The sequence below is a fragment of the Poecilia mexicana genome, unplaced genomic scaffold (assembly GCF_051168715.1).
Source record: "Poecilia mexicana isolate PSO_F unplaced genomic scaffold, ASM5116871v1 scaffold_15, whole genome shotgun sequence".
NCBI lineage: Eukaryota > Metazoa > Chordata > Actinopteri > Cyprinodontiformes > Poeciliidae > Poecilia > Poecilia mexicana.
This window is the reverse complement of record NW_028263384.1, coordinates 19,620,248-19,643,439: the sequence shown is the minus strand read 5'-3', so window position 1 is coordinate 19,643,439 and position 23,192 is coordinate 19,620,248. Positions and strand designations below refer to the sequence as shown.

The window sequence follows — 23,192 nt, the reverse complement described above, 5'->3', positions numbered from 1 at the left end:
TTGAAGGTTAATCCCGCCTGGTTTAAATTAAGGATTTAAGAAACCAAAATATTAGGTATAATCTATGCAGGCTTCTATTTCTAAGACTAACATTTGAGCTTTTTTTTTTTTTTTTTTTTTAAGGCCAACAACATTTTTCATTTAATAAATGTTGATTAATTGAAGACTATTCAAATTAATCTTTATTATTAAAACTTTATTTCAATCTGTTTGTCGTCAGTTGTTTTTTCGACCAAGGAATTTAAATCCTGTCAAAGCAATCCTTCATATAAAAAAGTGAGACTTTTGACTAGCATCTGTCTGCTTTACTTAGAAAGTGCAAGTTTCTTCTTCAAAATATATATTCATAAATTTTTACAATGACCAGCAACAAAATCTGCTTTTAGTGGCAATTTTTTATTTGATTGTATTTGGAAGATGCAACAATGCAAAATAAATAAATAAAAATAAATAAATAAATAAAATAGGTTTCCAATCAGACTTTATAACAAGATTTGTAAGATTCTGTATGAGAAGAAAACAGCGTTTTCTACCACAATGAAAAATATGTTGTCCAAATAGACTACAGGGAACACTTCAAAAATGTTTTTCAGTTGTTTTTTAAAGATAATTTTAAGTAATAGCTTTCCTAAAAATGAAAATTAAGAAATAATGAAAATATATATATATGGCTAGATGGCACTTTGGCCTCATCTAGCCATTGTTTTCTTTTCTTTTCTTTTTTATGGGCAATTTTGTTTGGAGACGTCATAATTAATTTTGTTTTGTTTATTTGTTTTAGATATGTAAAATGCCTTCCAATTTCAGTGTTAAATGTTTGAATTTGATGTATATTGATTTTGAGAATGTGTTCTTGCATCATTTTTGCGTTACCATGGTAATGACATTTATTATGAGAAGGCTTAGACTGGTTTATTGTGATCTGTCTGTATTCATGCTGCTGTTTGTCATTTTCTGTTTTTACTACATTTGTTATTTCAATTTGTTATTTTTTTGTTTTTTCCGTTATTTTTCTCTCCACAGAAGCTACACCTGGTCTGACGTTGATTAGCTGTGTGGTTGCTTCCTGGAAAAGGGCATTGGCTGACATGATGCTGCCATCACCTAACCGTTCTCCTTCTCCTTCTCCTTTTAATTTCCACAAACATGGAAAGTTCTCCTGATTGTGCCAAATAAAACCCTGCAGATCGTATGGAGTCATTACTTACGGCATTCTCCTGACCAACATGGGGCGACAGCAAATCACATGTGTTGAGTTGTTGACTTTACAGCAGTCCCTCCATACAGAGCATGCATGTTATGACAGTGGAGAAGAAGAACTCCCCTCTACCAGGGAGAAACTTCCAGCAGAACCAGAACTGGGCTCAGTACCAGCAGCCATCTGCCACCCATGACCGACTGGCGGTGAGAGAAGACAGAGCAGAGACACAACAACAGGTTAACTGACCAAGAGTACTTTCCATGTTCATGGAAGTGAAAAGGTGGGCTGCGCTGTGACAGTAAACGCAGGGCCGTAAAGCAGAACCTGGAGGCTGGGGCAGGGAGGAGGTAATAGTGGAATACACAAAAACATACAAAAATTACGCAAGTTTTTTTTTGTACTGTTGTAACCATTAAACAATCCCCCTCAGTTCAACCTAATAAGTAGATACACACAGTTGATGTTACCATCATGCAATAACTTGCAATTAAGTATTGGCAAAGATCAATGTAATTTCCACAAGTGGTGGAAGATTATTGTCAACAACTGCTGAAAGTAACTAAAAAAGTTACTATTAATGTAACTTTGCTACTTTCCAAGTCAAGTAATCAGTAATCTAAGTTACTTTTTCAAGGAGTAATCAGTAATCCGATTAAAGCTACTTTTTCAAAGTAATTATGCCATCACCGAGGTTAATTATATGTAAAGTTAAATAAAACTTCAGTATTGATTAAACTGGACAGCAATTACTTTACAGTAATTGCTGTCCAGTTTAATGTAATCTTAATCTGAGTTTTAACTAATCTCTGCTACATTTAATTTTAATGTATACATTAAATTTACATGTAGCAGAAATTAGTTTTTTGAAATTTTGAAAATTGGGTTTCGATTTATGAAACCTTGATTATATTTGCAAAAGCAAATAAAGTGTATCACATACAGAAGTAATGGGTTGCCTAGGAAACCCCTCATGCTGCAGCCAATCTCGTCGGTACTATTGGAGGGACATAATTTGATCAATTAAACCAAATTAAGAACAGTGGGCTGTTGGGAGGAAGTTTGATGGAGTCAAATTAGTTCAGCAGTTCCCGATGATTAACCATAAAATTCACATGAAGCAATTACCACAAAACATTTCTTTAAAATCCGGATCAGGTACCTCACTGTGTGATCTGAAGTTTTTCACTTCCACTTACAGTGTGACAATGCAATATTATGTTCACTCCTGGAAGTGTGACTAAAAATAACCAAATAGCTATTGCTACATTCCAATTCAATCTGTGGAATAGGTGGATTCCCAAGATAAGCAATTACTCTAATAGTCACTGTCTCAGCTGCATGTCCGTTTATTGATGCAGATCAGCCGTTAGAGCAATAAATAAACAGCAATTCCACTCTGCATGAAACTGTCTCTATCTCATAAAGTGATACAAGCAGTTTGTTTTTGATTCTGTATTTCAGAAACTGCACGCTGTTCTCACGCTGCTGCTGCTGCTGCTACTGCTGCTGATTCCACAGTATTTTTACACAGGACCTTTCGGGGTAAGTAATCTGTGATGCTTAGCACTCACACGGATATATATATATATATATATATATATATATATATATATATAAAGATGACTCAAAAACACAAAACAAAACCTTTTATTTAAGCAAGACTTTTTTGTTTTGCTGTAATACAAACCACCAAGCTTTGCTTTAAACATGACCAATGCCATTTCTTTGCTTCTATGCAATGAGTCATTTGGTGATTTAGGTTGTTGTATGTTCCAGGCCTGTTTTATGACGTTTTCTGCAAGTTTGTTATACCACAAAGATGTATGTTTGCATTGTTTTGCCTTTCCTCAGTTGGTTTCTCTACCGTGTCGCTGTGCTTGTCAATATTTCATGTTGCACATACCGTGGTTTGTGTTACCCTTATTTTAAAATGCAACTGACATGTACAGCTGTGGCAAAAGTGGAATAATAAAATATAAGTCCTGAGCCAAACTGCTGAATAGCATCAGGCTTTCAGAGCAGCACAGGCTCCTGGAAAATGGAAGAATAGCTCTTTTCTAGATGATTTATTCACACTCAATTAAAGCCTTTAGATTCCAATTCTGACATTTAGTAAAAACAAGTTAATCTTGAGAGCTTAAGTGCTGTTGCAAGAATCACAAACACTCAGAGAGATAGCCTAATATTTATTCAAGGCAGTGGCACAGCTTTCCAAACACAGAGCTTTTGTTCCCTCGCCACAAGATGCACAGACTTACCCTGACTACTAACACACTGCTTTTGCTTTCTTCTCCCCGTTTTTATAGCTGTGAGGATTCCACCTCAAGCTGGCGTTCATGTGAAGGAGGGGGGGGGGGGGGTTGTCGTTTACTCAAATGAGCGGTAAGGAAAATCATTTCTAAGGTTTGAATCACAGAACATGATTTTGAGTACTACCGGAGGTGTCAAAAAGAGCAGCTGTTCCACCACGTTACGGAAAATTAGGGTTAAAAATCAATTCAATAATGATGGTGCCAAGCACAAATAAAAGACAAGATTCATGTTTGAGTTTCTTGAAAGGATTATGCTCCAGGATCTGATGATTTTTGTATTTAACCATTGTTTATGTCTCAATTCCACATTGCTGAGCTGGCAAGAAGAGAAGCACTTAGGAAGCTTGCGGTACCATCTCTTCATGATTTCTCTTATGAGACAGACCCTGGCTTTAACTTAACAATAAACACAAGGTTTACTGCAGTGGGTGGTTTTTTTGTTTGTGTTTTTTGTGTGGGTGATGACTGACATCTAGTGGTTGAGTTGCTTTAAACACCACTTACCCTGTCCATGGTGCTGAACATCAAAGACTGATCTTATCCGAGCTGCACAACAATACAACGATATGGCATCTTCACAACTGTGTACATGATCTGTAGATCTAAAACGCAATAGGTGCTTAATTTGATCACAGTCATCAGAGTCCATCTTTTCTGATTTAAATCAGTTTATCTATGGGGAATACCGCTGGAATTTGGTTCTCAGAATATTCCACTACACCAAAAATAAAAAAAATAAAAAAATCAGTCACTGTGATGGCACAGCTCAAGAAAGAGCCAGCGTGTTCTGCTGCAATTGCAAACACATACACAGCAAAACTGTGAAAACGATGACAATTTCTGTATAAAAAGTAACCAACATACCACACGTCTGTTTAGGGAGAAATAAAATGGAAAAAAAAAAAGCATAAAGAAGTGAATCTAATTATATTTTCCTCCTGGGGGAAGTTTTTTTACGCCCTCTGACAACTGAGAATTTAAAGTAATTTAAACTTCAATAATTTATTATTCAATAACAAATTAACTTCAATAATTCATGTCTATACTCGTAGAAAGTTGCTCAGAGATGTTTTGGTTTGATCCAGGGCCACGAGGCATTTTTTTTTTCATGCCAGTCAACGAAACAGAGCAACAAAATGAAAGAATGGTAGGAAAATCTTCCCTTCTTTGTCAGTTTGTTTCTTTTGCTCTCTATTTCTTTTTCTTCTTTTTTTAAACACTCAGACACTGCTTGATTAAAAGATGTCTCTGCAGACATTTCATTGTAATGTTATGTTGTTGTTTTTATCCTTTTTCATGTAGTTTGAACTCCAGTCAATGCTGACCCGGGACAGACGCTGAATATGTTCTCCCTGACGCAAAAGCGTCCTGACAAGTGTCAGAAACAAATGTTTGACTATTGGATATTGATCTAAAGGTAAAATAATTGATAGTACAGGAATACATTTAAGTAGTGTTCAAAAAGTTTTGTTCTTCAAAATTTTAACAGTAAAAATCAGTTGGACATAAAAATCTAAAGTATGGACAAACTGCTTGTAGTCTGGTTGTAGCAGAGGTTAAATTGCCCGCTGACGCTGCTCATTGGTGCTTACTGCAGGGTGGCCCCCCTCCCCTGTCAAGGCCCCTGAAGGCCTCCTCCAATCACCTTTCTGTTTCCAGTCTTTATATGAATATGCATGAGCCCCTGACAGCCCTGGGACCTTGCACCGTGTAGCAGGAAAGCTGCAGTGGAATTAGCTGCCTTGTTTTGACGGCGGCTCCCTCTGAGGAAAGGACTCCAACGTTCACCCTTTCCTACTCCTGGGAAGATCATGGCTGGGTTTGCAGGCATTAAAGGGTCTTTTCTGGTGGTGATCCTGCAGCTTGTTCTCCTCTGCTTCTCTCAAGTAAGACCTTTAATGTGATTCTGTCTCAACCTTTAGTTAAGACGGAAGGTGCAAATGAGTATTCTCTATTTGCATGCAAAATGTAATTTTTTGCAAACTTTTGTGGTTGATTGTTCAGATTACTTTTATAAAACTAAATTATTTGACAATCTACTGACAATTTCCTTTAGAAATATTATTTTCTTGTAAAGTCTGGTATTCTAACAGAAATATAGTTCAATCTCTAAAAGAAGCCAGCCTTTCCACTCTAGGCAGGTGTGCTGGTTTCATCTCACATCATGCGATGAAGTGGTGCACCTGTTCTTTCTTATACATTAGCTGTACTGTTGCATGTTGATCTAAGAAAGGACAAATTTAGCAGAAACTTCAAATAAAAATCAGCACAAAACCTCCTTTCTTTTTTCTTCTTTTTCTAAAATAACCATTTCACACAGACGAATCAAGGGCCCTCTGGCCCACCTGGACCCCCAGGAGTCCCAGGAGTTGATGGCATAGCTGTGAGTTACTTTAACTTTGTAAAAAAAAAAATCCACATTTTGATGCAAATGCTAACAATGTTTGCAAATAGCCTTTGTTGACCGATAAAATTGCATGCCTTTTCTTTCAGGGTGAACGGGGGTTAGACGGCCAGGACGGTTTTCCTGTAACTATGAAATTTAATCAATTTCCAATCTCTTGTTGTTTCCTATAATTGCTGGTGAATCATTTGTGGGATCTTTAATCTCGTAGGGCCCTGATGGGGATGCAGGTAAACCCGGTTCTTCAGGGTTACCCGGAATTCCTGGAAATGATGTGAGTAGTCTTTGTTTAATGTTTCATATAATAGCTGTTCGCCATGTTAGTGGTCACAATGAGGTCAGCTTGCCATCTTTGAGCTGGTTCTGTGGGTGGAACTGCAAATTGTTATCCTCCCACCAAAGAGCTCATGTTTCACATTAGTTTTGTAGAGACCTAGGAAGCATTGTATGTGTGCAGGGGGTTATTGAGGGAAAATAGGTGCAAAAAATGTAAGGAATTTATTTAACAGGATTAACAAATTCAGAGCAGAATCACGCCTCGGTATAATTAAGTTAGAGGGCAGGGTTATGACAGCAGGAGCCAATAAATCGCACATTTTAGCTGTTGATGGAATTGTGAAATGACTGTATGATAACTTGCCTTAATATAATGGTTCTATTTTACGTGCTTTATTAAATTCCCAGTATAAAGGGATAATGAACACTTCTATCTGGTACCTGTGTGGAGAATACCTAGCAGGATTCTGAAAACAATAGGTGCTCTATTGCGACACTGCTAGTGTCTCCGGTTGAGAATCCTCAAACCGGTGTGGAATGACTTCTTTCAGTTTGTTTGTTTGAAGAGATCCGGACAGGAATGCTGCTCCCAACTGAGCAGTCTGAGAGTTTAGACGTCTGGCTTAGGGTAGATAACTTTCTATGTACGCTATTTAAAGTTGAAAACAGATGCAGTGTATGATCAAAGGAAAAGCTTCTGTTATATGTAAATATTTAATAAGCATGAGTGTGTTTTGTCATCTCACACGTACATTAAGATTTTGATGGAATTTGAAAAAGATATGCTCATGTGGGATATAGATTTCTACCTATATGTATTGAAAACATTGATACTAATTCGCTTCAAAATGTGTGACTTTATCTGGATGTGTTTCTGCTACAGGGTTTGACCGGCCCTGTTGGGGACCCTGGGCCTGACGGTCCCCGGGGACAGAAAGTGAGTGACCAGTGAGCCTTTACTTTTGCACTTCGGAGGCTGTCAGTGAAACTGTGCCAGGCTGCTATCCGCTGTTTTGGCTTGGCAGCAAGAGTCGCAGCGCATAAACCAATTCCTCTTGACAAATGAGACATAATCCTGCAAGCCTAAGTAATCCCTGTGGGGCATGAAGCTCCAACATTGCTCCTCATTAGGCTTAATATTGCTGGGTCAAGTATGCCCAGCCCCAGTCATATGATTGTGCCGGTGGAATGTTAATTCTGACTGTCTACAAGCTCGCACAGCTTAATTTTACCCGCTCAGTACTCCTGTTTGTCCCACTTCCTGCAGTATTTCTGAATAAAATGTGTTTATTTCCTTTCCTCAGGGTGAACCTGGGAAGTCCGGACCTCGCGGAGCTGCTGTGAGTAAACATGGCAGTCCAAGAGTCATTTTATATGTTCACATATTCCAGTTTTAGTGTCTTGTACACACCCAATTTTCATACTGGCAATTTCCCTTTAGGGTGTTGGGCCTGATGGATCCCCTGTAAGTAACCCTTATATGTAACAATATCAAAACAAACATTTGCATTGAACAAAAATAACAATATTATATAATACATGAAATGTACCTTTAAACAGGGACCACCTGGGCCTGGAGGACTTCTGGGTGAACTGGGAAAAGTTGGACCTCCTGTAAGGAAAAAGCAAGAATTAGTTTCTTTTTGGGGTTTTAAATGGCAAATAACTAAATAAACATGAAATCTATGTTATTTAGAAGCAAAATATAATTTAATAAGTGGAATATGGATGATTGTTCTTTGTTGTTGTTGTTATGGTTTTTATAATTTCTTACTATTTAAAAACACTTCTCAGCTCTGCATAAGAATTCCTGTGTATCCAAACTAAGTATCTGCGCAGAAATGCCAAATAAAAATCCGAATAACCCAACTTAGATCTACTTAGTGGACATGGCACTACAGCATTGCACTGCAGCATCTGAAGCCTTATGCATATAATGAACAAAATTATTGCAACACGTTTCACATCAAATGCAAGTTAAACTAGAATATTTTTTATATTGATTTCAGATAAAATAAAAAATATCCTGTATTAAAACAGAATTCGAGGAGTCATGTAAAACAAGGTGAAACCACACATGGATGTATTTTGTTCTGTGGAGTGCTGAAAATATTTATGCAAACACAATATAGCCGACAGCATATTTATATGCTATGCAACACAAACTAGTTTGCAAAAATATATTCTTCACCACTGCATCTGTTTTCAAATGTTTCAGTAGTTTCCTGTCAGACTAATTACACATTCAGCTATTTATTTACCCACATGTAATACAGGTGAAAGCTAAAATAGTTTTTTTTATGGTACTTTGAAATAACCTAATTTTTTTTATTCCAGCTACAACGTTTGGACGTACTTTTCATTAATATACTTACTAGTATAAGTTATTGTTGTAATGGCTGGCTAGTAGATTCAGTGCTGTGGAATCTTCAGAATGATCATTAATCTAATCTCTAGTTTGATTTAATGCATATATGTTTTTGCATAGGGAGCAATGGGTGTGAGAGGGCCACAAGGACCCCGTGGACCATCGGGGCCCAGAGTAAGTGAGAAAACATGTTTAATTTGAATAAGTTTCCATACACAAGTGCATCCCAAATAAAATGAATATCATCAAAGATGTAATTAAATTCAGTAATTCAGTAAAAAAAAAAAAAAAAAAGAGACCTGCATCCTATTTTGATTCACTAAACACAGTAAAGTATTTCAAGTTATTATTACAGGATTATGATTTGCGACTAATCAAAACCAAAAACTCAGTTTCACAAAATATTGAAATTATACATAAGACCAATAAGGAGTAGTTTGAGTATACAGTATTAATGTTATGTTTTTGCATACATAATATGTGAAACACTGTTGAGAGGCTTCTGTCTTGGCAATTATCCCACATACAATAATATAGTTTTTTTTTTATAATAAAGGTGAACAGCACCTTTATTGTAAAAGTAAATTTATTTATATAGAGTTGAGAGGCACATAATTAAAGCTGCCTGTGCGAGGTGAAGTTTTCACAGTCAGTGAACATTTAGGGGGGCCATCTGCTTGTGTTCTCTATTTTATCAAGTCCAAAGACAACAAATGTAAGAGAGCCCTTCATACTTCTCTCTGCTGGCAGGATTTATGAGAAAAGGCTTGCCAGGAGAAGCCGGTAGGACTTGGCTTCTGCCTACTCTGCCAAAAGTAGCCATGGTATTACCATGCTTGATTTGTTGGCAAACTCACCTGGAGCACAATAACAGAGACACCGGACCTAACAAACCAGATAAACTGATGCTTGCCACAAGATGATCACCCTGATCCCTGCCACACCGAATCGGTGGAGTTATTCATGGAGGAATAACTCAAGTATTAAGCTCATAGCACATGAACATACTAATCTCGAGGAAAATGCTTTGGTGTTTAAATGTATTTTTGCTGAGAAACTGAATATGGAGTTTTTACTAGCTCTAAGCCATAATTGTCAAAACTGGTCATAAAAAACTAAATGACATTAGTCTGAGTGTAATAAACATATGTATTATATGAGTTTCACCTTTTGAATTGAATTACTATGAACTTTTGTAGGATGTTTGAATTTATTTAGAGTAGTTGCTTTTTTTTTTAAGGAAAGATGCATCAGTTAGTTTCTCATTATGGCACATTGTGTCTCCGCAGCAGCAAGAAGCTGAATGTGTTCAGTAAAAACTCACAAATAACAAGCAAGGTCCCTTTTGTCTCTTGTCTTTATTTGACATTTGTGATCTGTTTCCATCATCATAAAATATCAGTGTTTCATGAATACATATGTTGAAACTCATTTAAGTCCCAGCTGGTGTCCCACTGCTGGATGGCATCTGGTCGTTTATGATGCGCTGATTATGTTAATAGTGTCAACGTTAATAACTTTATTTTTCCCACTTTCAGGGTGCAGCTGGGATGCTTGGTACTTCCGACCTGGTAGGGAATTGTTTCATACAAAAACATGAGGAGGTAATTTCTTTGCACATGGTGCCTGGCGTAGCGACTGACTGACTTATTTTGGTATTTAGTGTCCAAACTCTTGTCCACCTGGCACCCCTGGGCATCCTGGTCTACCTGGTATGAAGGTGAGGTTGTTTGCTTCTCTTCTAAAATCAATCCATCAAAAATCATTACTAGTTTAAATGAGCTTTCTGGGATGTTTCCAGGGTCACAAAGGCGTGAAAGGTGAAGCAGGAGAACCTGGGAAACAGGGACACAAGGTAAAAAACACAAAACGTTTACATCAAAGAAAAGGTTGAAATTTCTCACTGTTTTTACATATTAATCAAAATTGCATCATTTACCACTAGAAAATACAAATTCTCAGTTAGCATTGCTCCACATAAAAAATAAAAATAAAAATAAAAACTGCATTAAAAACCTGTTTGTTACTTTTTAGAAACCTTTTACAGATGCTGCTTTGTTTAAAACAGCAGGGATGCGAGCATTTGTGTAATTCCTCCGACTTTTTGCAATTCGGAAAGGATAACTTATTTGAAATGATGTGCAAGCATGGCAATGCCCACCTGTTAATGTTCCTGTGCACCATATAAATGGAAATGAGTCTGGTCCCATCTTCTGTTATCTCCCTCATGCTCTGGAATATAATTTACTGCCAGTCGACTCTCCCTCTCAGATGCAATTTTCATACTTGCTGTCACATATACGAAGATATGCTGAATATGTACAACGACCAAGAAAACACACCAGCTGTTTAAGTGTGAAGGTATATTATTCAAATGGAGAATCATTCTGAGATGTATTTACTGTGTTGTGAAAAGCTGATTGCCCTGTTTTTGTCACAAATAAATGTTTCAGATCATTAAGTAAATTTTAATATGCCAAGTTAATGACCGGGGTAAATGTAAAATGCAATGATTTTGTCTAGTAAAAAAAAAACAAAAAAAAAATCTGAAAAACTAATCTTGAAATCAGTTAAACAGAACCTGTCTGACAACATAAAGTAGACTAAAATATTGTAGAAAAGCAACATATCATGATATTCAGTTGTCTGAAAATACTTACAAGCCATTCATAAGGCTTTGGAGCTCCAGTGGACCACAGCGAGAAGTGGCCCATCTCCAATTGTGCATCGAAGGGTCATGAACCCAGAACTGAATCTCAAGTGTACTGGGCTTCACCTGCCTTAGTACAGGCCAGTGTTTGTGGTTCAAAAGTAAGAAAACATCTGTGCAAATATGCCCTCCATGAAAGTGTTACTAGGTCAACACTTCCATGGAGGGCCATGGAAGTGTTGACCTAGTAACAACCAAAAAAAAAACAAAAAACAGTTTGCCTAAAAGAACACAAAGACCCATCTCACAATGGCTAAAAGTATTTCTAAAGATAATAGAAATATCATTTCTAAATATCATTAGAAATAATTATCATTATTTCTAATGATAATACCTTTATTATCATTAGAAATAATAATAGATCATTATTACCCCTATGTAACATTTTTTCCATGTGAAAAAAATGTGTGGACTATGAGAAGTGTTCATAGATCTGGTGCATAGCTAACACAGCATTTCAGAAAAAAAACGATCTTCATACTAACTGTCAAACATGTAGAAAGTAGCGTGAAGGTCTAAGTCTGGATTGCTGCTTCAGGCCCTGCACAACATGTCTTCCTTGATGCACCAATGAATTCTGCTCCCTACTAGAAAATCCTGAAGCACACTCTGTGACCGTCAGTTCATGACCTTCAGCTTGACTGGACTTCAGTTCTGAAGCAGGACAATGATCCATAGAACACCACCAAGTCTTGTTGGAGCACACAAATGGAAACCAGAGCAAGGTCTAAAGCACTGCTGCTGGCCACACTTACCTCAATTAAACTCAGTGTTTAAGGTTTCAGAATAGCAAACTATCCACTAGGTCACTCTGAAACTTTTAGGGGTTTGGTGGGGTACTGAAATAACATATTTCACGAATAGAAAAGAACAGTACAGAACAGAAAATTGCCCATGTTTCACTAAAATACAACTCAAAATAATAACAGTTTTAACTGTTGTGCTGGGTTATTTTTGAGTCTACTTGATTGGCCATTTGCGCTCTCCTGGAAAGGGTCACCACTGTTTTATGTTTTCTTCTGTTTGTATTTAATGGGTCTCACTGTGCTTTGCTGGTGTCCCAAATGTTTAGAAACTGCTTCTTTATACTTTGCAGACTAATAAATGCCAGAGACTTTGCTTCTCATCTATTATATAACTTGTTTTTGAGCGTCAAGTGTTTTTTTTTATTTTTTTTTAGCTCTATTAGTCAACTTTATGTTGCCAGACAGATCCTGCTGAAGTGATTCTGTCTTTTAGGTCTGGCTGTAATTACACCTGATAGAGATGAATAAGCTCCGTTGAATTTTGCTTATTAAATTAAGCTTTATTATTATTATTATTATTATTCAATTCAAATACAGTTATTACAGTAAATTCATAATCCTACAACAGGTGCAATTTATCTTTTACGTATTTTCTTTTTTCTTATTAATAAGTGGAACCATCATTTGAAACCATGATTTTTGTATTTACTCAAGTTGTCTGCCTCATTGTAATTTTTTTGTGAGTAAAATAGGAAAAAATAAATAAAATAAAGGATGTTCTCAGCAGTATTGTTAACAACATATTAAGTATATGTTAAAAAATTAAGCGCTGCTTCCAATCATTTCTGTGTGTTTCTGTATACAGTTGTTATTTAAGGCCCTTAGAGCCGTTTACCTTTTATTCTATCCCACACTACAGAAACAGATAGGACACCTCAACCCCAAGTAACACAAGGGTCAATATGTAAAAATGTAGGACAACAGTCTCTAACATTTTATTTATCAGCTGGCAACCTTTTAATGATAGTTTGATTTGTACTAGTTAAAATTCACTCCCCCTCCACTCCGTTTTTTTTCTTCATTTTTTTTAAACATCCCTCTCATCCCAACATTTGCTTATAAAAGCAAAAAAAAAAGAAAAAGTTCATAACAAGAAAAAATTAGGAAAACTCCAGGCATGAAGCACAGTTTCTCCAAATGTAAGAGTGTCCTCTTGTTACCTCTGATGCAGAATAGGGAATTATTTGTAATGATTATTTTCCTTTGGAACAATTTGTCTCACAATTTGTATTTAAATGCTTTTTCACTCATGCAATCCACTAGGAAATGTGCATGAGACCTTTATTTAGAGTGGCAGCCTCTCTGTGTAATTAACACACAGCAAATAAGGTCAGCATCTCGCTGGAAAAGAGACTGATGGAACGTCAGTCCTAATCAGACTAGAGGACTCACTCTTAGTTAGGGCTGCTGCTCATCGTTTCGTCTCATTAAGGTCATTCTGTTTTTCGTCTGTCGTTTTTTTCTTTTCTCCTTCTTTTGTTTGCTCAGGGTGAGGAAGGAGACCAGGGAGGTCCAGGAGACGTTGGGTCCCAGGGTCCAACGGTGAGATAATGTCTCTATTACATGACATTAGGTGGTATTTACTTTTGGAATCAGAGTTTAATCTCATCCTCTTCCTACTGACGCTCCTGTTTGATCCAACTGTTATTTTAGGGCCCACAGGGAATACGTGGAGCCACGGGAATGATGGGCCCCAAGGGGGAGATAGTAAGTCTTTTGAATTACAATTAGGCTAGTTGTGCTCGTCAACTTTCCTAATTACTTCTAATTACACAATTACCTTCATTTATTAAAAAAAATAAATTGTTTTGCCGCAGGGAGCTCGAGGTCCTGACGGAGATCCAGGTCCACAGGGAGTTGCGGGGGCGACTGTAAGCTCGTCAGTCAGAACACGTCTATGTACGCGTGTGTCAGCTGTGTATTACACGTTTTGACCTCTTATTTCAGGGAGACAGGGGTCAAAGAGGAGTGATGGGGGAACCTGGGATTAAAGGCGAAATGGTTAGTGGGTAAATCTTGACATCGCAGACACAAATAAATCAGAGGTATAAGATTGTTCTGGAAACCGGGGTGCTGTTTGTCATTTAGGGTGCTTTAGGGCCACAGGGGATCACAGGGCTTCCAGGTCCAAAAGGAGAAGCTGTAAGTCTCTGATCATCGCTGAATAATCCTTCACTAGTCTCAGATACATTGTCCTAAGTGATGCATATTTTAATGTATTCTCTTTACACTCAGGGATTACCCGGTGTTGACGGCCGTGATGGCATTCCTGGGCTGCCGGGTGCAAAGGTGGAGAGTGATTTGCGCTGTTTCACTGATCATTTTACATGCCTCAGTCATTCACATGAAGGCATTGCTTAGAACTTTATTTAACATTCAGAAGCTGAGGCAGCTGAGACTTTTTTTCCCCCTCCATGTTTCGCTGCAGGGAAACATCGGCAAGCCGGGCGTTCCTGGAGAGATTGGACTTCAGGGGCTTCCTGTGAGTTTGACCCTTGACCTCAAACTGTTGTGGCTGACTGTAATTGGACCAGAAACTCAGTGAACTTTTTTGGTGCACTTTAAAGCATCGAAGCTCATGGCTTCTGCACAGCAGGACTCAGTTTGCCTCCTGCCTTTGAGTGACTTGAAACTCGCTAATAAATGCTTTTGCTTCTTACATTTTTGAATAGCGTAGGTTTCAGAGCCAAGCCTCTGAGAAGATACAGAAAAAAAAATATGTAGTGCCTTTTGATTTGTCTGATACAAGGAAATAATGGCTATCGATTTATAACATAGCTGACATAAACAACCTTATGAATGATTTTAATTTCCATCCCTTTGCAAAAGCAGTGAATTGTAATTCTTTTTTACTAGAATATTATGTGTTCTACTAACACAAACTAATTGTGTACATTTGTTTGGAACCCTCTTTACTCCAAATGCATTTAATATAATCTACGGCAAATCATTTACAAAACATTGTGAAGGCCAAGAGAGGCACCAAACATAGGTTGGTTTTCATTTAATGTCATCTGTTGCGTGATATACTATTTGTCTCTCTTGTTAGGTTAAAATTACATTTTGAAAAATTTCACAACATACTTTTTGTTGTCAGGGTTTGCCTGGAACACCTGGACCAAAAGGGTTGAGTGGCCCAAAGGTTAATCGCTCTATCAATTAATAGCAATGATTGTTTTTTTTTGGTCATCAAAAACATGAAAGCTGATTTATTTATTTCCAATCAGGGAGATGCTGGGAAGCCTGGGTTTCCTGGGTCATTGGGATCAGCTGGAAAACAAGTAAGTGTGAGCAGAAACATTCTGAAACTTCAGCATAGTTAGAGTCTTTTTTGCATCATTTTACTGTTACTCCACAGGGTGAAAGGGGAGAACAGGGAGAAGTGGGACCCATCGGACCCATCGGTGAGCCTGTGAGTGTTTCTTCCTGATTCAACTTCAAGCATTTAGTCAAGGACTTGATGAAATCAGCTGGGCTTCTTTGGACCGAAAACTTTTTGCGTACTTGCTGTTTTATTTGTCACACTTGCATGTTGAATTAGGCTGTGCTGAGGAACAGTCTTCTTCAGGAAGTCCATCTCTGAGTGAGCAACTCAAAGTATCGACTAAAAATCTAACTGAAAATCTGTGGCCAGACCTTAAAAAAAGTTCGCGTTCAAAGGCATCTGATGCGGCCGAACAGAAACAAATCAACAAACGGTAACGGGCCAAAGATCCTCCACAGTGATGTAAGGGTAATCGTTATTGGGAAAATACATCCTCTGGGTTGTCTGCTCTGGTGATCAAGGTCTAAAATGTTTTAATGTTTGATTATCTGAAAAGTTGAAGTGGGACAAAAAATACAGCCAAATCTTTGGACGCATTACTGGATTTCATTTTGACCTGGCTGTAGTAAAACACAATGGAGTGGAGCTAATACGTCTGATTTTTTATTTTTTATTTTCTCATGCATTGAACTTAACTTCTCCTGACCTCTTCATTGTGTTTTCGTTTTGCTCTTAGGGCGATCCTGGAGAGCAAGGTCCTGTAGGTCCAGCTGGCAAGCCAGGTGCAAGGGTGAGTCATAAAACACAAACTCAAGAACATGAATACATATCTAGATTGATAAAATGTAATAAATTACATATTAGCTTAATGTGTATATATGTAGCTTTATCTTGAATAATTCAACATCCTTCAGCAAAAGGGACCATACAATAACTGATGTTACAGAAAAACCATAGAAAGACTCAGAACACTGACACATCTCACACATTCCTGATACCTTAAATGAAGGAAGTTTACAAGAGGAAAACTGTCGGGCAGCTCATTGTTTCTCGGGAATTTCTAGGAGAATACTCCAAGACTGGATCTCACATGGGGTCTATTTTCACAGTAAGGGGAGACTAAGCAGCAGGCTGAAAGAGCTCTCTGTCTCCTCTGCATTCCTCTGTTGGTCGGTGATCAAAGGCAGAGCGGCACACAGAAACATACCTGAGAAAATCCTGATCCTATAGTTTAAAATAAAGTTCACCCTGCGCTCATGTAATTGACACAGAGCAAACTTCACCCTTACGTTCGGTTGTCGGAGCAGTTTCAGCACGAATGATGGTTCATCGTAATAATCTAGCCTTTTGTTTTCCCCTTTGATTGCAATATTTCAAGTCCTGCTGATGTCATTCTGTTCATTAGATGTTTATGTTTTTTTTTTTGTTGTTTTTTTTAATTAAAGGGACCAAAAGGTGATCCTGGTCTTCCTGGTCTCCCAGGGCCCCCAGGCCTGCCTGGAGTGAAGGGAGAAAGGGTAAGAAACGAGGACATAATCATTAAAGAGCAGCTGTATAACACCAGTCAGCAAATCACGACGTATATAAACATAAACAGAGTCTTATGTTTTGAATTTTCACTTTTGCATTCTGGATTGACTGGGTAACCCCCTTCAATGTGTTAATTACAGGGTGAGCGTGGAGAAGCAGGACCCAAAGGAGAACAAGTACAAAAAAATAAAAATAAAAAAACACATCAATGCCAACAACAAAGTGTTTGAGCTTTACATAAATTAATACACAGCCTTTACTTTGATAGGGGGCTCAAGGTGATGAGGGAAATCCTGGAGAGCTAGGGGAACTTGTAAGTTCTTACCTGTCTGCTAACAACAACCAGGATGTTTTTTTTTTTTGGTTGCACCAGAGCACATTATTAAGTTTCAATGATGTCACAGGGAGATGCTGGGGAATCTGGACCAAAAGGAGAGGTGGGTCCCTGTTTCTATAGATGCCAATGAAGTTTAGCAGTTTTTTAATATTTGTGTGGTGATTAAATGATTTACTCACAGGCTGGTATTCCTGGTGAACCTGGCAAAAGGGGTCCTGAAGGAAGTCGAGGCCAGCCTGGCATCGAGGGCCCCCCTGGCACACCTGGACCACGAGGCATGCAGGGGAACAGAGGTCCTCGGGGGGTCCGAGGGTCTCAGGGGCCTGCGGTAGGTCAGAAACAGAAAACACAAGTAATTCAGAAAATATAACATGAGGATGTCCCCCCTCCACCCTCAGAGAAGTGTCAAAGATCAGATTTTTGAAGCCTGGAGGACGTCTGAGTTTTATTCTTTCTCATTGCTTTTCTGATTCTGAATTAAACTATAAATATGCTTTATTTCTTAAAATAGGAAAGACGCAAAAACTTACCGTCTGAGCAGGTCAGGTGTGAACTGATCTTCATAAGTAGAAAGTAGCTTCAAGATAATTGTTACTTCACCTGAAAAACTAGAATTGTGATGAGGACTGATTGCGTAAAAAGAAAATCTTCAAAGCTAGTTTCCTGTGTTGCATTACGATATTTCAATGAAACGTACATTTTTAAGGCGTTCTATGCATCTAAGGGTGGCAGTAAATGTGAAGGATGAAACAAGGAATTTTCCTCCGTAGAATCAATTTTTGGATTTAATGATGTTTTTTTTTTACTTTTAAACCAGGGGTTATTAAACTTAATATTAAGATGTCAAAGGTTGATTTCCAGATAAGGGTGATTTATAGAACAGCTGATAAATGCATCACTTTTTATTACATTTGCTCAGAAGGCAAGAGTTAAGAAAACCACAATTTGTATCACCACTTGTTACCTAAAGCTACTTTTACTTTTCACAGAAAATCTTAATGAGCATTAATTAAAAAAAAAAGCCTTAAACTTGATCCCCTTAATTACTTCTAAAGGCCTCAACAAATGAGCCTACAGTGAAATGAGACTTACAGATACCCAAAGACGTTTATAGTGCAGCTTAATAGGAAACATGGCACTGTTTGCCTCCAGTGAAGCTCCATTAAACTAGTTTTAAGCTACTGCTGTTCCCTGTCCATTAAATGCATCACATCTAAGAAGCTCCACCATTTCCAGTCTATAAAAAAAAAACATCAATGAACACTTTTCTGAGTTTAACACAAATTAAATTAAGTTTGAATCAGCAGGTCAAGCATAAATTGAAACCAGAAAAAGAGCAAAGAGATGAACATACAGCACATTATAATGAAGAATTGTCCCGGCCTCCTCAATGATTCACGAAAAATTGGAACTGTGGCACCTTCTGCAAAGGGCCTGTGACATGATGAACAGTGTTTGGGAATCATCGCTCCTATAGCTCCACTTTCATCCTTCACCGGAATATAAAACGAGGAATAAAGCTTTGGGATAGAAGCGATGGGTTTATCTCATATGGAAAAGGACAGGGGCAAATTCTAAGCACATACAGTCAGGTAGTTTGAAACAACAGGGATTATATCAAACTTTGTTTAAAGTGAATCGTCTCGTGTTTGGCTTTACTTGCCTGCAGCCAAAACAAAACAAACAAAAAAAACCCCAAACTGCATACCCCTTTATCAGAATCAGCTGAATGCTATATAAAATCTGTGAAGTGTTTTTGTTTTCAACATTTCTGCTTTGGACACAGGGACAAAAAGAAGCCCTTTTCTTTTATTAATGAGAAATAGATTTAATTTTCTTCACCCGTTTAGTCTTTCAGCTAAAGCAAACGAGCAAACGGCATCAGACACTGAGATGAAAGCCATTCCAATATTTTATTTTTCATTTATAGGGCAAGGAGCCCAGTGATCAGCACATCAAGCAAGTCTGCATGCGAGTTATGCAAGGTAAGAGAAGAAAAGAAAGGAAAAGCAAAGCTTTTGACCCCATTTATTATTCCCTTGTGTCCCATTTCATGGCTGTAATGTTTCTCATTACCACCTTAAAGCGTCGTTTCATTGATCAGGGCTGTCGCTGGATGGTCTGTGGTTAAAAAAAAAAAAAACGGAGGGTCCTATAACAAAAACATGAAATAAGCTTCAGCCTTTGTTCATGTGATGGATGAAAGCATCCTTCTCCGAGCCCTTCGAAATGTTTCACTGAAGTCACAACATCTGCTCTCTTCATTCTTCTGCTCTTACATCTTCACAACTCATCTCCTGCTCTCATGACTTTTTTATACCCGCCGCGTTGAAAAATTAATCTCACCTCCAGGAGACCTGCTCTTCCCCGCTCCGAGCAAAGTCAGCCTGGAAAGGAAATCTGAAGAAAAGGAGCAGCCGAGCTGCTTCTGCGGCACGAATCTCCTTCAGACGCAAGAAAACCGAAATCTAGATAAAAAAAAAAGACAAAAAGCAACAGGAGATTAATTTTAGTTCGTTGGCACTGTGGGCTTAAAGTTTCTGTTTTGTGTAGCTGTAAATGAAGAGTATTATTTCTATTTGGCTCAGCTTAGTGATGCTTATTTTTTTTTCTTTAAAAAAAAAAGCTGAACAACAGAAGAGGCTCAAGGGATATTATGACCAAGGTTTCACCTCACTTAAATTCAGTGTTCAAGACATGCAGGAGACATTGCATAATCTCCGCAACATGCATTGCTTTGAGCTGTCAGAAATAAGCCATGCGAGCTTCCTGCATTATTTATTACGATATGTTATGTGCTTAGAGATCCCTTCATAGCTACGAGCTGCGAACGAGCTTTCATGCTGATAATCGTCTTCTTTATTTTGTACCTAAACAGAGCAGCTGGCTCAGTTAGCTGCTAGTCTAAGGAGGCCAGAGTCTGGCATTGCAGGTTTACCGGGAAAACCTGGCCCTCCTGGGTCTCCGGGACCCCCAGGAGACAACGGTTTTCCAGGGCAAGCTGGAGCAAGGGGCCTTCCAGGACTCAAAGGACCACCAGGGCCAATGGGAAATAAAGGTCCCAAAGGTACGTGTTCTCTTTTAAAAGGGTCAAACTTGGTCAAATGTGACAGGAGACAGTGGAACAACTTGTACAACTGCCGCTTTGACTAATCTACTGCAGGTGACATGGGAGATAGAGGTTCCAGAGGGCCCACTGTACGGGGACCTAAAGGCCAGTCAGGACCTCCTGGGCTTCCAGGTGGGTATATATTTATGATGTTGTAGTTCAGGTCAGTCAGGTTGGATCTTTGAATGTCGATCTGACGTCTTGCCTCAGATTCTTAATTAGATTTAGATCTGGACTTTGACTGGGCCAGTATTAACATATGAATATCCTTTGATCCAAATCATGCCACTGTAGCTCTGGCTCCTATTATAGAGCTGTTGTCCTGCTAGAGGGTGGACAGACCTGCTACCTCAGCAGGACTCAGGACTGTCCTATATTTAGTTGTGTCCATCTTCCCATCAAAGCTGACCAGTCTCTCTTTCCCTTCTGAGGGATGATGCTGCCACTGTTTAATGTTTCAGAGAAACCATATAGAATTTTCCACATAGGTGAAAAAGTTTGGTTTTGCTTTCATAATGACTTTCATGTTAGTCGTCCTGAGTCTTGATCTCTACAGATCCTCCAGAGTTACCAGGAGCCTCTTGGCTGCCTCCCTGCTTGATGCTCTCTTGGTGGGTTGGGTTACCAACCCGTTTACATTTTTAGACAATGATAGTGAAAACATTTGGAAATTAGGGACGAATTAATGTGAAAATGTTGGCCGATATTGAAGTTGATATTATGACCTACAACCAAAATTTACCAAAATATATGTGATATATATTTCACTACTATATGTATAATATCATCCTCCAGAACCAAATGGCAACGAGTTTTATCTATTGGACCGATACCGATATTTTAAAAGATGACAAATATCATTCGATACCATTGTCAGAGCTGATATATTTTTATCCTTCACACATTTGTGCTACTTTGTGATAGTCTATCACATTAAAACTCAATACAACATATTGAATTTTGTAGAGCTGTGTCAAACGTTTAAAGGGTATGAATACTTTTGCATAGCACCATAGAATCCTAAACACCAAAAAATAAAAAAATAAATAAAAAATTAAAAAAATTAATTGATGGTATATAAACATTTGGACTCGATGCAAATTAATAATCTCTTTAAAGTTGAACCTGCAATTTTAACTCACTCATTTTGTAATCACAGGAGAGCCAGGGAAACCTGGGTATGGTCAAGATGGTCAGGATGGGCACAGGGGACCTCCTGGCGTGCCAGGACAGCCTGGCGTGCCTGGTCCTCCTGGTCCAGCTGGTCTGAACGGCTACTGTGACCCGTCAGCCTGCAACCTCCAGGCAGGAGCTGTCCAGCAGTCTCTGGATGTGAAGGGACCTGCAGGGAACTAAGAGCCACTCTGGCAGAGACACAAAGACTGCTGGATTATCTCCCCGAGCACACAGCATTTGTCACGCTCTCCTCCCAGGGGCCGTCGCCGCCGTGGTGTCTTTGATACATTAACCTCTTTGTGTGAGCATGTTTCCTGCCAATAACATCTCCATCAAAAGGAGTCATCATTTTTGAGTTGTGAAAAAAAAAAAAAAAGGGCTTGTTTCGTTGTGTTTTTCTGGATGAGAGGTGTTTAAATAAACCCAGAACTGGGCTCACCTCTCTAAATGAAATGATCAAAAAATATATATTGTTTATCCCTTTTTCCTTTTATCCCATCCTCTCTTTATGTGCCTCGTTTTGAGATTTCTCTTCCCGTTTCACACAGAACAGCTCACAGAATCCCCCAGTGCCAATCAGCTTATTGTGATTTTGCGTCATTTTCTCTTATGATGTCGTCTTTGTCAAAGGACAATCAAAAGCGAATCTGCTAAAAGTCCAAACATCTGATTTCCTGCCTGACTGCTTTATGAGCCAATAAAACAGAGGCTGAAAATCTCATAAAGTCGCACTGACTTTAGTACATTTTGTAAATCTGTAAAAAATAAAAAAAATTTGTGAAAAGTGGTTAATTATATTTCCTACAAAAAAAATAACTCCTGATGTGAGACTTTGCTTCATTGTACAGAATAACAGGATGCATCTGTTCATGAATGAGAATAGATTTTGCCAGTGAGAAAAATGTGCAATAGTCTAACAAATAAATATCACATGAAGTTTTTTTTATTATTATTTATTTGGTACACTGATAATCTTTACATTTTCAGAAGTATCTCAAAATGCATTTAAAATGAAGAATACAAATAAAATGAAAGTCAAATAGTTCTGAGATGATTAAAAATGTGTCATCAGCAATCCTTTCTTTTAAAGGCAAACAAATGTGTGAATTGTTTCATTCAAAGTGGGCTTTATTTCTCCCCATCCCCATACATATAATAACATAGACTTACACCTTGTAACACCACACACACCTGTGTCCTGTTTTTAGGACTGGCATGGTGAGTTCAGGAATAATAGCTCACGTTTATGTGTATTGTGTTTTGATTTCCTGCAGCAGTTCAAAATCATGCAAGGAAGGTTGATTGATGCTTCAAAATGTACTTTAACACTGAATGAGTATGTGTCTATAGTCATTTATCTCATTTGTCCACGTCTGCGTGTGTGTTTGTGTGCCTTGGCAGCAACCTTCACCTACAGCTGTAGGTTATATAGCTAGATGTTTTCCCATTCTTCAGTGATGTTACAGTTTTATTGTTTTGTGGCTGCATGGCTTTCAGTTCACTTCATAGAATGAGCAGATTTAAACATGTGGAACAGAGAACCCATCTTAAAGAGCATACATCAAACGTTTTACAACTTATTCTTTTCGGTTGTGTTCAGTCTTGCAATAATGTTATTTATTTACATGAATGAGAAATATGTAGAAAGCATGAAGGCAGCCCAGAACCTAGCTGTAGCTAAAAACGGCCAGTAAAAGT

The 23,192-nt window shown here is 38.1% G+C and overlaps 1 protein-coding gene across 2 annotated transcripts; it reads left to right on the top strand.

The window, feature by feature from the left end:
- The first annotated feature begins 2,551 nt into the window (after positions 1-2,551).
- On the top strand, positions 2,552-22,593 carry col9a1b (collagen, type IX, alpha 1b). 2 transcript variants are annotated; one of them, XM_014983142.2, is made up of 34 exons: positions 2,552-2,743; positions 4,816-4,930; positions 5,111-5,399; positions 5,834-5,896; positions 6,007-6,042; positions 6,129-6,191; positions 7,077-7,130; positions 7,498-7,533; positions 7,635-7,658; positions 7,754-7,807; positions 8,682-8,735; positions 10,100-10,132; positions 10,225-10,281; positions 10,363-10,416; positions 13,566-13,619; positions 13,731-13,784; positions 13,895-13,948; positions 14,025-14,078; positions 14,166-14,219; positions 14,313-14,366; positions 14,506-14,559; positions 15,175-15,219; positions 15,305-15,358; positions 15,436-15,489; positions 16,079-16,132; positions 16,788-16,859; positions 17,013-17,048; positions 17,141-17,185; positions 17,277-17,309; positions 17,391-17,537; positions 19,140-19,194; positions 20,088-20,276; positions 20,373-20,450; positions 21,478-22,593. In XM_014983142.2, exons 3-34 carry the CDS (start codon positions 5,325-5,327, stop codon positions 21,672-21,674), a joined length of 2,040 nt encoding a protein of 679 aa, XP_014838628.2. In that variant the 5' UTR covers positions 2,552-2,743; positions 4,816-4,930; positions 5,111-5,324; the 3' UTR covers positions 21,675-22,593. The 2 variants fall into 2 exon arrangements, with proteins under 2 accessions (XP_014838628.2, XP_087869243.1); XM_088013117.1 differs by lacking the exon at positions 2,552-2,743 and having other exon boundaries at positions 3,785-4,930.
- Positions 22,594-23,192: the final 599 nt, after the last annotated feature.